Here is an 18303-nt window from a genome sequence, read left to right on the forward strand (position 1 = left end):
CTGGAGCTGAAATTTTCTGCGTAACATTTCAGCTTGGAGGATGATACTGTATTTATTACAAATTGATATTCTTTAACCAATGTTCAGTTATTTACAAGCACTCCTACTGAATGTTCTCTAGTACTCATTCCTGTTATTTAGATTGTATTTACTAATCAGGGTCTGAGCAACCCTGCAGTTAATTTGAGCACTCAAAGCACCAACTGGCTCAATCATTATCATCTTTGGCAGGATCTATGTCAAGGCAGGTTGCTTCCACATCAGTTATGTGGGTTTGGAAATGACAGCTGAAACTAACATAGATTCAAGGACACCACCATGGATGGGCATGAAGTGTTTGATGGGGTCTGTGTGTAGACAAATTGAACAATGTGGGTACACTAATTAAGAGCATTGCATACACGAGAGGAAAAGTGTTTCTGCAGACATCCAAAGCTGAAAAGGACAGTCGATAATCATCGTTGCTGAACGAGTCAGAGGCTTTGAGAAGTGGAAAAAAAAGGACGGTGCTGCTCCTTGTTTTTTGCCTTGGAATTGACAGATGTCTCCATTTTGCCAGTAAATTTGAGGAGGTGACAATCATGTTTCCATTGGCACTCAGAAAGACAATCCCTCTGTTGTATTTGTCTCCATTATCCAATGTCACAATTAGTCACCTTGAGGCTCGCTGGTATGCCCTCATTTCCCATGTTTGGAAAATGAAGCTGACACCACAAGCATAGTTCATCTCAAAGGCAACCTGATGACCTTCAAGCATCAGGAGCAGGCATTGTCCACAGAATTTGAACTGTCCTGAAGTCTAATGTAATTTATTTCTGTGAACAGTTTCTTGGATTCTCTACCTAAAAACATCAATTCTACTTGGATGAGTTAATTTACAGCAAGATGTTCCTGAATTGGAAGTTCCACCTTAGTTCAATGAACAAGAAACAGATCTACAGAGGCAGAGGACCAGGAGAAATACTCAACCTGAAGTTCAGATATCCAGTTGTTTGTTGATAATGACAACATCCACTGATTCTTCAACACTATTAAACTCACCCAAAGCCACACAGCATTGAAAACCAAGAATAGAGGTGAACTTATCCAAGGAAAAGCACTTTGACTGTGACTCCTTCCTTGCCATGGAGACCCTTGACTCCATCTCACAGTAAACCATGCAGTCTTGCTCACATTCACTTCTACTCCAAACTGACAAAAAAATAAGGCCAATTTCTAACTAGTCCTCAGCTGTTGACTTTTTTTTTGGCTCTATTAGAATTCTATAACTTAGCAAAAAGAAACTTTAGAATTAATAGGTGCATGAAACATCACAAGTTAGCCTGAAGATATAAACCACACAAAAATTAAAATAAATAACTGGCAACTGAGCAAGTATAAGTAGCCACAATTATCCTCTCTGATATATATCTCAGAGAAATTCCGTTCTTAAGGAATTAACTATCATATTTTCACATAATGCCTCCCTTCCTCCACTGCTGCTTCTCTTGGTTACATGTGGAACAAAATAATTTCTTTAGAGTTCCATTGAGTCAAGATGTAATATACATGTTTAGCTATTCAATTTCTATTTGTTGCATTAATTAACAGGTAGACAGTTATCATTATATTTAAACAAGTGCTAGGATACTAAGGGATTAATTAAAATAAAGACACCACACTGTCAATACATTATTCTATCACATGGTTATAATGTTGACGGTCACCAACTTACAAATACAATACATGCAAAAATTATTTTAAAATTGCTTACATAGAATATTTTAGTGGATATTATGATGCAGTGAGAATGCTGGTTCAGTAATTGATCAGGGAATTGTTTATTTCTGTGTTTCCAGATTTCAGGGTCCAAAGTGATTTATCTTGGAGACAGCCACTAATAAAGTTAAAACAGAATAGCTTGTTTTACTTTAATTGCCTTTATGAAACCCACAAGGCAAAGTAAGTCCTATGTGGCCAAGCCAAGACAAACATATTAAGTTTCCAGGTTAATAAACAAGATAGTTAATTATGGCGGCAATGCTAATTCAGTAAAATAAACTCTGTCTCTGCAGAATCTTGTGAAATTACACTCATAATCTGGATTTACACAAGAGACACATTGGAAAAGGTATAAATGCATGGAATGTTTTTAAAGAGATAAATTGAACATATCTTTTTAAAATATTGTCAACAGATATTTATGGTCCAAATGTCGGAGTTACTGTGCAAGATTCATTTTGGAATAAATTGCATTTATTTTGGATATTTAACATTGCAAAACATTTCAAGACACTTCACAGGAAAGTATTCCAACAGAATTGGACAAAAAAACATGCATTCTTAAAGTCACCAAAACAGATTAATTATGATTATCAAATAAACATAAACTGCAGTGGTCTATTTAAAAGACATTTTTTTCATTTATAAAAGGAACCCTAAGCTAATTTTTTATAATTCTTTTGTGATATAATTTATCATAATGAATTTCCTTATGTGTTTTCTGGAATGAAGGAAATTACTTCCTGTGAAAATGCTCCTATTTATTTAGTTAAAAGATAAGAGACACAAAAAATACTATAAAACAGAAACCTGGCTAAACTGGAATGATGCAACATTCGCAGCAGGGATAAAATACTATGGTAAAAGCAATTTTTAAAAGCTTGCCCACAATTAAATGGGAAGTTAAATTGTCATATTCTTGTACAAATGGCATGTCAAAAACAGACATGCTGGTCCAGAGCAATTAACTTTGATAACCTTGTGTAAATACCACACCAGCTGTAAGCTGTACCCAATAGGCAAAACTGTACTTAAATAATGTGAATTTTAGGCTCCCACATTCCTATCTAAACAATGAGATGAAACTTTGACACATAATGGACTAAAAAGATCACTTATAGCTCTTAAAATGCAAGAATTCCTAGATCAAGCTTTAAAAGTACAATTTTGGAATATTTTGTTCAGAAAATTTAGTTCAAGTTTAATTCTAATCATAATCAAGTTTTTATATATATATATATATATATAATACACATTTAAAATTATATATATATATTTTTTAGGGGGTGGGATATACATTCTTGGAATGTTTGCAGCGATTAAACATTCTTGTCTCTAGCTCAAACTTTATGAAGCCAAGTGCCACTTCAGAGACTTGAATGGACAATCCAGTGTAATATCACTATTCTGTTTCACAAGCTACTTTTTGATTGCACATCCACTCTTTTCAGTAAATATAAAAGATCTCTTGATAAAAATATTAAAAAGATAAGGGGAGCCATCCCCAGTGTTCTGTCCAATATTAATTTTTCAAAAACAACTAAAAAAATTGCATTGCTATTTAGAAGTTTTCTACGTGCAAACTATTACAGAAAACAGTGCAGCCAATGGCTACATTCAAATGGAATTATATATGCAAATTTTTTTAAAAAAAACCAGCTATGCATCTCAGAAAACCTCTTGAGCAGTGTATTTTTATTTGAATATTAAGTCAAGACAAGGTTCAATTGCACCCACAATGACATTCTTGTTTGGATTAATATCACTGAAACTGCTGATGAACACCACTTAGGAAAAACCGTTTTGATAACCGTATAACTATACGCTGAAAAAAAGCCTCATTTCTGAAAATGTCACCAAGAACAGAAAATTGGGTATGTTATACCTAGTAGATTTGTAATATCTTCTGTTATATTTTTCCCAGCATCTACTGTATAAATGCATGTAATAGTCAATACTGTGTAAAGGTCAATCCCCTCCCCTAATTTTAGTCCAAAAATCTGAAATTTTCCATATATCACATGTAAAAGTCGACACCCCTATTTTTTGCTTGGGCTGCCCATCAAAGCTCCCAATGCCCCAACCGCAGTCTCTTTCCTAGGCCTTGGCCTTCCACCCACCGGAGCTCCCGATGGCCTGACTACGGACTCTCTCTCAGGCCCTGACCACCCATCCAACAGAGTTCCTGACACCCTGACCACAGACGGACGCCTAGGCCCCAGCGACCCACCTATCCGAGCTCCAGATGCCCCGGCTGCCCTCCCATCCGAGGTCCTGACACTTTGGCCTCCCTCCCATCCAAGCTCCTAACACCTTGGCTGCCCTCCCATCTGAGCTTCCATTGCCCTGGCCAGCCTTCTATCTGAACTCTCAATGCCCTGAACTCATACTTACCACAGGGTCCCAGTCGGCTGCCTGCTCACCCGAGCTGCTGACGCCCCAAGCAATGCAGGTACTTACTGCAGTCATAAGTTGACCCCCAAATTTTACCCTAAAAATTGTTCCACAAAATTAGACTATTACACACCTATATATGGTATAAACATGTGGAAAAGTGATATATCCAGCTTTTCAGCACCAGAAGCCAAAGATGTATGGGTTTGTTGGTTAATTGGCCACTGCAAATAGTTGCAAATTGTAGTGAAGTGATAGAATCTGGGGAGAGTTCATAAGTATGTAGGGGTTCTGATAAAAAAAATGGGATTATTGTAGGATTAGTATAAATTGGTGGTTGATGGCTGGAGCAGACAGTGGGCCAAAGTGCCTGTTTCCACACTGCATCTTCTAAGTTTTTCAGAGAACAAGGATGGAACTACGGTTCTGCAGTACATACTGTGCCCTGCTGTAATCTACATGGCCTGATTGTCAAGAGGAAACTTGGAAAAACATGAATTCCAAGAAAGAAAACGTTGTGGTTTTAGCCTTCCATCTCAACACGAGTTTGGAATTTTCTGTTCATAAGGACTAGGTTTTCACAAGTCGCTGCTGGTAATTATTCTGCTATGAATGCTTTGTTTTTATTGGTTCAATATCATGTTTGATTATTTCAACCCAAATAAGGCATGCCTTTATTTTTCTCATTCTTGGATCCCTCTTTCTTAGCCATTAATTGATCAAAATCAGTTACAGAAACTTTTCCAAGTTCAGACAAAATGCTATTGCATGGAAATATTAGATTAGATGTTTCAATGACTGACAAGTAATCAGAGCTTGCCAGTCACCAATGTTCTTTTTTCTAGCATGGGCCCAAGCATAGCCCTTTATCAGAGGGTGGCATCCTTGGAGTTGCGTGATGCTGAGGAGGGAAGAGGAGTGAAAAACACTGAATATGAGGAAATAAACAGCCAAAAAAGACTTCAGAAATAAAAAAAAAGTACAGGAAGAAATAGCGAAACATTACAACAATGGGGAAGAAGGACAAAAGGATCACCTTAAAAGAAATCCTGACTTCAGTGCCCCGCGAGGATCAAGAATGGTGGCCTTGTGGCGTGGAAGATGGCGGTGCCTACCCAACATATCCAGAGGCAGAGAAAAAAAAATGTCCACCCAGCCGGCAGATGGGCCGCCTGGATCACCTGCCCAAAACCCCAAAAGCACCTTACCATGCACACTTATGGGTTCAAGAGGAGGTGACACCTGTGCTGCAAAGTGAGCCTGGCATGTAAGGGGAGAGAAGGGCTGAAGGCAACGTCAGCATTGGGAGCAATGGGAGAGTGCAGGGAAGCATGGGAGATGCATTCAATCGGGCTATGTGCCAAGGTAAGATCCTTTTAGATAGAATTGGGTGACATTCTGGAAAAAAATTAGGGTAGGATTATACCACAGGATCCAGCATTGTTCCTGTTGGGGGATATTATGGGTGTGAATCTGAGGTTGTCCAAACACCAAATTCAATTTGTAAAAGTTGCCTTGGAGGTGGCCAGGAGATGCATAGTGTCTACCTGGAAATCTGACTCTCAGCTAAACACAACGCATTGGAACATGGAAATGCAGAGCTGTGTTCCCCTGGAGAAAGTTACATATAACTTGAGAGGGAGACACGAAACAGTCATTAAGGTGTGGCAGCCATCCTTGCGATACATTGACGTGCAAGTGTGACTAACCTTCCCAATGCCTCTCTCAAAAGGAAATAGTGGACAATAGTCCACACAATAGCCTCACACAAGTCCAGGAATGTCAAGAGTGAGCAAATAATTCAGAGCTTGGCCAGCACCCCACCCCCCCCCCCCACCACCCTTTTTTTAGTGTATTTACATTGTTATCTTTAGTAATTGATATAGGTCTCTCTTTGTTAATGTTAAGGTGGGAGGAAGGGAAGGGGGAAAATAAGGATTTGATATAAACTAATCTGTAAAAGGGGAGCAGTGATTCTGTGAAGTTTGTAAAGTTTCAGTCTGTAAAACTACAAATAAAATTTTCCAAAAAAAAGGTGGTCTCCTTGGTGAAGAGGTCAAGAGATTGATTTATGTCCTTAATGACCGCCAAATGGTCAGGCCCATCCTCAGATTCATTGACTGTCAAAACAGTCATTGAGATTGAAGTTTAAGAAATTCAAAAATATTCAAGCAGTATTTTTTTTTAGAAAAACAAAAATACAAAAGTATATTTAAAAACAATTAAATACATGCCAATCAAATCAGATTGTGGTCTATTTACCACTGTGTTCAGTTTTTGTTCCCCCCAGATTTCACTGGAACAGTCCAACATGGTTATATATGGTGCTAGATCTAACCTGATATACACACAGCAGACAAAAACCTGATGAAGTCTAAGCTGCTCTGATAGATTTTACGACAACACCAACAGTGTCACACAGATGTTCTGAGGCTGAGACATAACTGCAGTGCAAATCTGCTGCTCAGCCTGCAATAAGAAGTCCTGAGCTGGCATCCAATTAAATAGTTACAAGCCTCAAACTGAAGGTGTTCTTTTTCTCTTTGCCATATGCATCCAGAATTTTCTCTGCTTCATTTTGAAAAGTATGTCTCAGTAAAGAGGGATTTTTTTCTCCATTGAAATAGAGTCACAGCAATGTACCACAATAAGGAACCCCTGGTATATCAAATTTTCATAATTAATGTCCTTTAAATTCTCACAGAAAACAATCAATACATGATCAAGAGAACTAAAGCATGAGGCACAAGATTCCAACTGCTGCAAAGACACTTCAGCAGATATATGCCATGGGGCTGAACTGTAGTTGATAAAAACAGGTAGTTACAGCCTCAAACCAAACTCTAGCTCCTTCGGCCTTGCTGAAATACTGCCTTATTTTATTTATACCTTGGAGTTTGATTGTCACTCTCCATACAACCATCTCATGCAGTATTACCTATCATTGGCGATATGTAGTCATTTCTTCCTGATTGCTCCATTAGTTTCTTACATTGTATTATAGTCCTAATTAGCTCTCTCGATTTTCCTTTCACACTGGTTTACTTTTGACATGTAAGCAATATTGTTCAGTATAAACACTATTCCGGTGGGACCCTGAAATATGATTTTACGACTCATCATCATGTGTTAAAGAAGCATGAAACAAACCAAGTTTTCTTACTTGGTTCCCAAACTCACTCTGCTAGATTTAATCAGTCAGATGAATACACCATCATAAATGGTGCCAGTGTAAGACAAGTATCTTGAGTGAAATCCGGGAATTTGGACCAATGGCTACTGGTTATTTCAGAGAAGAAACATTATATCAGATATTCCGATGTTTTCTTATAATTGAGTGTACACACTGAAAAAATGTGCAATTGCCAAGAGATTGAACCAAGAATAAGAAAATTATTTTAAAGGGTCAGAGTCATTTCATGATTTTAAGAATAAGTATCATTTTGTATTTCATCATTTTCTCATTTTGAATGCAACAATCTTTCCTTAACAGATGGCAAAAACGTCCGGAGATTTTAGTTCGCAAGTCATTTTCTCTACACCAAAAATCATTTTACCAAAATGAAATGTATGCAAATAACTGGAAATTATGAGCATTACTCATTGAAATGATTTGGTATTTTTTCCATCAACTCTCAAAAACAGAGGCCAAAACTTTTTCCTGCAACAATAGTGCATTATTTTCTTGACATCTTCAGGTTTCTATGCCATATATATAATCTCATCATCCACAAGAACCTAACAGCCTCACTGGCATGAAGTAGCAAATCAAATACAAATCCCACCTGGGAATGGTCTAGAGCCCTTGGATCTTAGGAATGAAAGCTGTTATCATTTTGTGAATTACAAGAACTATAAAAGGACACTCTACTAAAGCTATCACTGAATGTCACCTGAAAGCAATCACAAAAGGGCTCTACCTAGGCTTATCTCTGAGCTCTGTAACTAAGGCAACCAGAAGGGAATAAGTTTCAGTGGTCTATGAATTTAGGAATCCATAAAAGCCAGGGCAAAAAGGTATGAGCAGCCTCTCAAAGACTGACTGCATTAATACATTAGCAAATACTGTGAAACACTGGATAAATGTCAGCAATTATGGAAAGACTCCTCAGGACAATCCATGATGTCTGTCAACCTTCTGCAATGTGATATCTAAGTGCCATTCTATGCCACCTAAGCTTGGGCTTTCATGGATAGACCTAAACATGCAAATTAATTTCAAAGTTGAACAATTTAAAACAAAGTCTTTACAGAGTCTTTACAGTGACCCAGGAATACCCATATTTATGAAAGCTTGAGATGACAGAATTTTGTAGAAATTCTAAGACTCTTGAAAAATTGTATGCAGTCTATAAAATCAAATACTCAAAACCTGAATTTGCTTCGGCTCATTTAAATTTACTTGCTGGATGTGAGAAAGACTCACGGTGCCATGGGAACCATTTTCTCTACATTTCTTGTTAACCTCAAGCTCAATAAACAAGGAATCTGGATAGGCTTGCTGTAATTGGATTCCTGGAAATTCTTGATTCTTTTCTGAACCTGATGGACCTGGCTCATCTGGCAACATCAGTTAACTTAATCTAAGTCAACACTCATTTAATATATTATTTTTTGAATTCCTTTAGGTAATAAAAATACACTGACGGCTGCAGCTTCCACTTTAATGAGGGATGGGATACTGTACTAGTTGTCAATAATTCTGTTCTAGGGTATCATCACTAGGGAATCACTTATAGACTTCCCTGGTCTGTAAATGTTTTCATTTGAAAAAGTTCAACTGTGACAAAGTAAAAACATACAATCATTCTAGATTCTCATTTTACACTTAAACAAAGGGCATGTTTTCTGTATTTTGATAGCAAGAATAATTTAGCATTGCAAATGTTGACTGGAGTTCTACTGACAAGTACAATTTAACCTTAGCATTGAATTAATAATAATTTGGAATAGAAAAGGATCATATCATTTCTATTTAAAAATAAATTAACCACCACTTTATATAATGTTAATCAGTTCATGAAAAATTCAATATTATATAAAATGGTACTTGATTTATTGTTAAATAATAACCAAATGATCCTTTTCTATTCAGAATTATTATTATTTTAATGCTAAGGGTAAATTATACTCATCATTAGAAATTTATATAAAACAATATTCTTATGATGAAGTTTTTTTTTTAATTTTGAGACATTAGCTGTAAGAATGAAGAACAAACAAAAGGAGCCAAGCTGTTACACAGGAGTGATTTTAGGGGCCCATTGTGAGTGGCTGTGAGGCTTTGACGAGAGAGAATTTGGCAAGGTGGCTGAGCAGTGACAAGGCAACATCTTTCACTTTCATCAGTACGCTTGATGATTTTAAGATGATAATCAATGCAGTTGAATGCTCTTGCAAGATGTAGGATATCATGAAAACTGAGTATCTCCACTGTGGGAAGTATATTCAGCTGCAGCTCCTATATATAGAGAGCATAATAGAAGGTTTAGTTTTACCCAAGGTGCAGGCAGCAGGGTAAACACTAAGAAAGAGCAGGTAAAGCAGATAGTATAAGATTCCTACATGTCCATTATCCTCACTAACAAGGATATCATTTTGGATACAGTTGTTTGGGGGTGGGGGGGAGGTGGCTTTCAGAGGAGAGAAGCAGCCATCCAGGTCTATGGCACAATAACTGGGTCTGTCTCTCAGCAGAGGAATGAGGAGACAAGGGGAGCTGCAGTGAAAAGAGTTTTAAGGACAGGAGATGGGGGACAGACAAGAGATTTTGTAGCCATGAACAAGTCTCCAGGATGGTATGTTGCCTCCCAGATGGAGGAGAAGGTCTCAGAAGCAATGGAAATTCAGAGAAGAGAACAGTGATGTATTGAAATATATCCACACATTACAAAAGAAATGATTTTGGCCACCTTAATGCTCATAAAGGTGGATAAAGCCTCATGGTCTGACCCAGTGTATTCCAACATTGTAGAAACTTTGGGAAGAAATTGCAGGAGCCATGGGAGACATATTTGTACCATGGTTCGCCACATGTGAGGTACCTGGAGTGCCTTTAAGAGGGGTTCAAGAATAAGATAGGTAATTTCAGGTTGGTGAGCCTAACATCAGTGGTGGGAAAATTACAGGAGAGATTCTGAGAGACAGAAAGGCAAGAACTGATTTGGGGTGGTCAACATGAGAAATTGTGTCTCATGAATTTGATAGAGCATTTTTTTAAAAAAGAGTTGAAGAATAAGATTGACAAGAGCTGGGTGGTTGACCTTGTCTGCATGGACTTTGCCAAGACCTTTGACAAGGTCTTGCATGGTAGGCTGGACTGGAAAGTCAGGTCACATGGGATACAGGTCAGTTTGCAAATTGGATAATAAATTGGCTTGATAATAGGAATTAGAGGGTGGTAGTAGAGGTAGTTTTTCAGATTGGAAGCCTATGACTGGTGGTGTGCTGCAAGGATCTGTGGTGAGTCCACAATTATTTTCCATCAATATTAACAATTTCAATGATAATATAGGTGGCATAATTAGCATATTTGTGGGTGAAACCAACAAAGAAGTAATTTAAAATCTTGGGGGAGCTGTGAGAGCATGACTGTGAATGAGAAGAGGAGTGGCTTAAAGTGGTTTAAAAGCAGAGGGAGAGATAGGTGCTCATTTAAATCTTGGTGGGGACTGTGAGAATAGGATTGTGAATGAGAAGAGGAGTGGTTTAAAAGCAGAGGGAGAAGTAGGCCCTCATTTAAATCTCTCTCTTGAACAAAAACCTGTAACCAATAAAAAGGGAAGTTCAAGAGAAGAGGTGTGTGCATGTGTGGCCAAGGGTAAGAGTGGGGATTTAGAGGCTTTGGTGAGCAGAGGCTGAGGAAAGCAGGAAAAATTAGGTAAGATCTTTGCTAGTAACAAAAAGTAGATAATGGAAATGGCATCTAGAGCAGTGGAATCCTCTGCTTGCAGAATGTGGGAAATCTGGGAGAACACAATTGTCCCTGATGACTACTCCTGCAAGATGTGCATCCAGCTGCAGCTCTTTACAGACCGAATTAGGAAAATGGAAGAATTCTGGATCATTCAGATGGCAGATGGGGTGATGGACAGAAGCTATAAGGAGACAGTCACACCCAAAAAGCAAGAGGCAGGTATCTGGGTGACTGTTAAGAGAGGGAAGGGGAATAGGAAGGAATAGACAGTGAGTGCAGAGCACCCCTGTGGTTGTTCCCCTCAGCAATAAGTATACTGTTTTGGATACTATTGTGGGAGATAATCTACCCGGGACAAATCATAGTGAACAGGTCACTGGTTCAGACTCTGGCCCTTTGGCTAAGAAGGGAAGGGGAAAGAAGAGGAGAGCTATAGTGATTGGGGATTTGATAGTTATGCGAACAGACAGGAAGTTCTGTGAACAAGATTGTGACTTCCAGGTGCCAGTGTCAGGGATGTCTCAGATTGAATCCACAACATTCTCAAACAGGAGGGTGAGCAGCCAGATATTGTGGTTTACATTGGCATCAAAGACATAGATTGGAGTGGGGTTGAGGTCCTGAAGAGGTTAATAAAGCTGAAAAGCAGGTCCTCAAGTGTGGTAATCGCAGGATTGTTACCTATGTCATATGCCAGTGACAATAGGAATAGGAAGTTATGCAGTTGAATGCATGGCTGAAGAGTTGGTGAGGGGCAGGCATTCAGATTTGTGGATCTTTGGGATCTCTTCTGGGGAAGGTCTGACCTATACAAAAAGAACGGGCTGCACCTAAACTGGAGAGGGACTAATATCCTGGCGAGCAGGTTTGGTAGAACTGTTGGGGAGATTTTAAACTAGTTTGGCTGGGGTGTGGGAACCAGAATGTGAGGGCAGAGAATTGAGCAGAAGGTGGAAAAGATTATGCAAATTATTGTGGATTTATGAGGAAGGACAGGCAGGAGAGGAAGCATAAATGTCATCAGTTGGAGTATTAGGAGTAAAGGAGATTAACTTAGAACAGTGGTTTTCAAACTTTTTCTTTCCACTCACATACCACTTTTAAGTAATCCCTATGCCATAGGTGCACTGTGATTAGTAAGTGATTACTCCAACCAAAATTTTCCCCTGCAACCGTGTCTGCCTGTCCCGCATCGGACTTGTCAGCCACAAATGAGCCTGCAGCTGACGTGGACATTACCCTTCCATAAATCTTCGTCCGCGACGCCAAGCCAAAGAAAAAGAAAGAAGACTTGATTCCTATTGTATGTGAGTGGAAAAAAAAGGTTTGAAAACCATTGTTTTAATCAGACCTAATTGACTCGTTATGTGCATGGCTTCATAGCTCCAAATGGCAATGACAATTTTTCTCAAGCAAAATATTTCAGTAACAATTGGGTTCAGAGCAGTAGTTCTCAACCTTCCCTTCCCACTCACATACAACCTTAGGTAATCCCTTACTAATCACAGAGAACCAATGACATAGGGATTACTTATAGTATGTGAGAGTAAAGAAAAGGTTTGAGAACCACAGACTTAGAGCATGTATCACTATGTAGAATTACAATATTGTTACTGTTTCAGAGACTTGGCTGATGTAAAGACAGGATCAACTGATGTAGGTACAGAGGTTTAGAAGTTTTAAAAGGGATAGGATGGGAGGTCAGAGGGGAGCAGTAACAATATTGGTTAGGTATAGTATTGCAGCTGCAGAAAGGGAGGACCCTGTAGAAGGAAGGAAAGTTTACTGAGTTGGTATCGGTGGATGTCAGAAATAGGGAGGGAGCAATCACTGTATTTGTAGTAGATGAAGGTTGTGTTAGGTTACAACAGGATATAGACAGGATGCAGATTTGGGTGGGAAAGTGGCAGATGGAGTTCAATCCAGACAAGTGTGAGGATATGCAGAGTACATGGTTAACCTCTTATATGTGGAATAATAAGAATGCTAGGTTGAGTAAATTTCATTTACAGAAATTAAAGAAAGATGGTTATATGGCTTTACCTAATCTTAGATTTTATTATCGGGCAGTTAATATTCGATATATTCTTTTCTGGGTATATTATTCTGACAACCAGAACACGCTCATTGGACAGATTTGGAATTGAAATTTGAACAGAGGTATTAATTAGCTTTCTTATTGAGAGCAGCTTTTCCTTTTACAATTTCTAAGATAAGTAGACGTACCTTTAACCAATACTTAAAACACACATTACGGATTTGGTTTCAATTTTGCAAATTTTTTGTTTTTAAAAAATTTAGTTTATCTAGTACTATTTATCTTAACTATTTTTTTCTTATCGACTATAATGAATCAAGCCTTTTCTTTTTAGAAAAGCAAAGGAAATATCCATTTTTCTAATCTATTTATAGATGGATATTTAATGTCTTTTGATACAATATCTAACAAATATACCCAAGTCACAATTTTTTTAGATATTTCCAAATTAGAAGTTTTTTGAATAAGATATTACCTAACTGTCATATAGCGTATCAACCTGATTTGGTTGATATGGTTTTTCATTTGAATTCTTCCCTTAAGGGTTTGACAGGTATTATTTACAATAATTTGTTAAAATTGCAATTGATCTCAAATGATAAAATTAGTGAAGCTTGGAAAATGGAACTTCAGTCATTTCTTCCAGAGGAACTTATAGAAAAGATTTTTGGAATGGTTAATACCTCTTCATTATGTGCCTCACGATCGTGTTATATGGCGAGCTCTCCACTGGCCACCGTGACAGAGGTGCACCAAAGAAAAGGTACAAGGACTGCCTAAAGAAATCTCTTGGTGCCTGCCACATTGACTACCGCCAGTGGGCTGATAACGCCTAAAACCGTGCATCTTGGCGCCTCACAGTTTGGCGGGCAGCAACCTCCTTTGAAGAAGACCGCAGAGCCCACCTCACTGACAAAAGGCAAAGGAGGAAAAACCCAACACCCAACCCCAACCAACCAATTTTCCCCTGCAACCGCTGCAACCGTGTCTGCCTGTCCCGCATCGGACTTGTCAGCCACAAACGAGCCTGCAGCTGACGTGGACATTTACCCCCTCCATAAATCTTCGTCCGCGAAGCCAAGCCAAAGAAGAGATGTGCCTCACATACATTGATTCAGTTTAAAGTGTTTATATGTTGAAAGATAAATTGGCCCATACCTTTCTAACGTTAGTCCAATGTGTAATAGATGTAAATCGAAAGTGGTCACAATAATGCACATTTTTTGGTCTTGCTCTGTATTGGAGAAGTATTGGACAGATATTTTCAATTATACTGGGTATTAGATTGCAACCTAATCCACTGACTGCTATTTTTGGAATTATAGTTCCAGCAGTGGGTCGAGTTCCCACTTCTGCACATTGGATTGTAGCCTTTACCACAATGTTGGCCAGAAGAGCCATTCTATTTAAATGGAAAGATCTAATTCACCTACTTTGATCCAATGGTTCTCTCAAGTTATGTCATGTTTATGTTTATAAAAAAATTAGAAGTTGTACATTTGATACTTCTGTTAAGTTTGAAGAGACTTGGCATCCTTTTATAAACTATTTTTTTGTATGAGTTAACCTGTATTTTGACTTCACCTTCCAGACTGTTTAGGATTTCTGTTTTTTTTTAATTGGCAAGGACCAGATAAATAGCTTGTATTGATCTGTTGTAGCGAACTCTCAGTTTAGGCTGCCCAGCATTTTTTTCTTTTTGTTGTTTTTTTTTTTAATTTATTTTGGTAGTTAGATGGGGTTTTAACAATAATTTTTTTTCTCTTTTTTTTGAATATTCTAAATTGAGGAGAAAGGGATAATATTGTTCAATATGTTATAATGTTATACATTGTATTATGTATTGCAATATATTGATGTTTCTGTTTTTTACTATTCAATTCTACATTCTATTTTCCTCATGTATTGTTTATTAAACATTTTAAAAATTTAAAAATAAAAGATAATAGTGTGAAAGAACAGAGGGACCTTGAGTTCAAATCCATAGATCTCTCAAAGTTGCCATGCAGGTTGATGGGATAGTTAAGAAGGCTATGGTAAGCTGGGCTTCATTAGTCGGGGATTGAGACCACATTTGGAATATTGTGTTCAGTTCTGCCCCCTAGTTACAGGAAGATGTGGAAACTATGGAGAGGGTGCAGAGGAGATTTACCAGGTTGTTGCCTGGATCAGAAAATAGGTCTTGTGAGGGAAGGTTAGCAGAGCTAGGGCTTTTCTCTTTGAAGCAAAGAAGGATGAAAGGTGACTTAATAGAGGTCTACAAGATATTGAGAAGGATAAATTAAGGTAGACAGCCAGTACATTTTCCCCCAGGATGGGAGTAGCAAGCACCAGAGGGCATCTGTACAAATGTGGTCTCAATCCCCCAACTAATGAAGCCCAATGTACCATAGGCCTTCTTAACTATCCTATCAACCTTCATGGCAACATTGAGACATCTATGGATTTGAACCCAAGTTCTTTCACACAATTAAGTATCCTTTCTTTTCTTTTTCCAATCTTTTATTACACACAGTTGTGGATGCCTGGAATGCATTTTCAAGGGTGGTGGTGGTGGCTGCAACAATAGGGACATGGAAGAAAGAAAAATAAAAGGTGGTGAGATAAGGAGGATTTAGTTTTTTTTAGGCATATACAACATTGTGGGCGAAGGGGTGGGGTGGAGTAGAGGAAAGGGCGAGGGAGGTGCAAAGGCAGGGGTGAGGGAGAAAGAGCAGAAGATGAGTGGGGGCAGAGGGCAAGATGAGAGCAAGGGCATGGGTGAGGGGGAGAGCAGAGTGTAAGGTGTAGGGACAGAGGGTGAGGCGGGGGGCAGAGGATGAAGCAGAGGGTGAGGTGGGAGGGCAGGCAGTGAGATGGGATCACAGACAGGAACTGGGGGCAGGGGTCCATGGGGTTGTGGCAAGAGTGAGGGGGGAGAAAGGGTAGGAGCGAGAGGGTAGCGCAGATGGCAAGGTGGTGGGGTGGTGGAGGGGAAAGAAGGGCAAGATGGAGGGTGGTGAAGGGGAGGGAAGAGGGAGGGAAGATGGAGGGAACTGATGGAGTGAACTAGGGAAAGAGAAAGGAATTAATTTGAATCATAATTAAAGATACAAGTTGATTGTTTTTATTTGAATGATATCCATCCCAGAAATCTATGACAGAAATATTACATGCTTTGTTATCCAAATCAAATAATAATTATTTTATTAATAATGACATGGTGAATCGAATATATTTATATTTTTGAGACAAAACAGCTTCACATTCCTCACATGTCATTAAAATAAAGCATTAAAGCTTTGTAGTAATTTCCCAATATCATAAATATTTCTAAATTAAAACATGAGATCCTCTATCTTTAACAGTTTAATTAAGTTAAACTCTCGGATTCAGTGAACCGACTTACCTTCCAACTGATGTTAAAATGTTCAAAAAAAACTGAAGAATGAGTGGCTGAATTATTTCAGTGGAAAGCCTTTGTGCATTCAGATACTAAAACATCTTGAAATGTTTATACAGCTGACTATTCTCAACCATGGGCAAATCTGAAAAGTAAGCTCTCGTGCCCTACGCTTCTCTTCAATTATGCAAGATGTTTGGCTAATGGTTACAATGGTCATAATGAAAATATCAAAACCACACACTAACAAATGCAAAAGAGTACATAAAAGAGCATCTGCTGAAAGAAAATATCTGCCTATTCAATACACAATTCTAAAGATTGAAGCATAGTAAAATTCTTTGAAAATATGTTGCACTCACAGAATCATCCTCAGCAGAAGTCGGCCAACCTTCCCATATCTGATGGCGGACATGAATGTTTGTGAGGTCAAATATGTTGCGCTTTACCTGGAAAAAAAAAGTTTAAAAAGGACACAATAAATTTCATTTTGTTTTTATTAAAAGTCATCTAAACATACAGTACATTTCAGCATGTCTTGAATAACTACTCTCTGCATGTTACGATAAGTCAATTTCATGTCCTTTGATCTTCAAAATATTTTCAAAATAGAAGGCAATGTTGCCAAAGACATCATTCAACGAAGAATGATGAACACTGCATTGTTGTTAAGAATAAACAACAGAAGACCCCATGATTTTTTATATTTTCTATCAGGTCTGACAAATTCTACATTTCACTATGATTTGGGTTGCTCAATTAAGAGTTGTTAAACAGTCATTTCTTTTTAGTTAACTTCTCTTGAATTAGAAATATTTATTGCTGACCTTATATTTTTTAAGCATCTATAAATGCAATGTGCTAAATAATATCACTGATATGCAGTAACCTCAGTACAGTATTATGAGTCTGACTAAATAATATCATTGATATGTGAAACTGATTTTTTTTTGTGGATACTTTTGTGGTATGACCAAATGTTAATAAAGTGACTACCAAGGTAAAGCCAAATATTTTTCTTTCTCTTATGTGAAGCTAAAACTTTTCTTGTTCCTTCAGTGTACAACTTCAGGCTTCTGATCATTTGATGAACTGCTGGCAGGTATTACCTAATATCATCATGGGCAGCTGTGACAGTACATAGATATGTTTTTGGGAGATAAATTGGGGCAGATTTGTTAGTGTAGGTCACATACAAACACTTTAAAACAAATCTTATTTAAAATACTGGAGCTCTGCTCATGCTAGACACATCAGGGCCAACAGCCTTTTCAGGAGCTTTGGAGAGATCCCAAGAGACTTCATTAATGGATTGTTGTTTACAAAAAGGCCACAGATGAAAGAACTTGTCGGAGCCGCATTCTGTCTGGAGTGGAACTTGCTGTTCTATGGGGGTCATGTGGTTTTTCAAGCAGAGAGGGTCAAATAGGCTTTTTCTCTCTGAGAGAGAGACACACACAGAGATCGGTTTCTACAGTTTTACAGTCAGCAGCAGCAACTGGGACTGGAACAGGACAAGCTTGTGGAAAACCCCATTTTGGAACATGGGTTGTGAGTGCTTAGTTCAGCCTGGTCAAAGTCCTTATGGTTCATGCAAAGAGAGAGGACTGGCTGTCTAATGTTTCATTTGAAATAAGAGAAACAAAAAAAACTGTGGTGACCTGAAAGAAAGAGGTTATCATCTGGAGAACCCTGAGGGGGCAAGTTTCGTCAGCAAGACACTGAAGTGGCCGATTGAAAGGAATCAGTTGTGGGTGTACAGCGTACAACAAATCTCTCTCTGAAAACCGACAAGAACCTTTCTGAGCGGTA

General features: G+C 38.3%; 1 protein-coding gene across 3 annotated transcripts in view; it reads right to left on the reverse strand.

Annotated features, from left to right (window-relative positions):
- The window catches only part of faf1 (Fas (TNFRSF6) associated factor 1), a 332733-nt gene that overhangs the window by 143372 nt on the left and 171058 nt on the right, over positions 1 to 18303 (reverse strand). For all 3 annotated transcript variants that reach the window (XM_069938594.1, XM_069938592.1, XM_069938593.1), the window contains exon 8: positions 16854 to 16940. In XM_069938594.1, the coding sequence (XP_069794695.1) occupies positions 16854 to 16940 (87 nt within the window). The remainder of the gene's footprint in view (positions 1 to 16853; positions 16941 to 18303) is intronic.

This window comes from Narcine bancroftii, chromosome 5, assembly GCF_036971445.1.
Source record: "Narcine bancroftii isolate sNarBan1 chromosome 5, sNarBan1.hap1, whole genome shotgun sequence".
NCBI classification, from domain to species: domain Eukaryota; kingdom Metazoa; phylum Chordata; class Chondrichthyes; order Torpediniformes; family Narcinidae; genus Narcine; species Narcine bancroftii.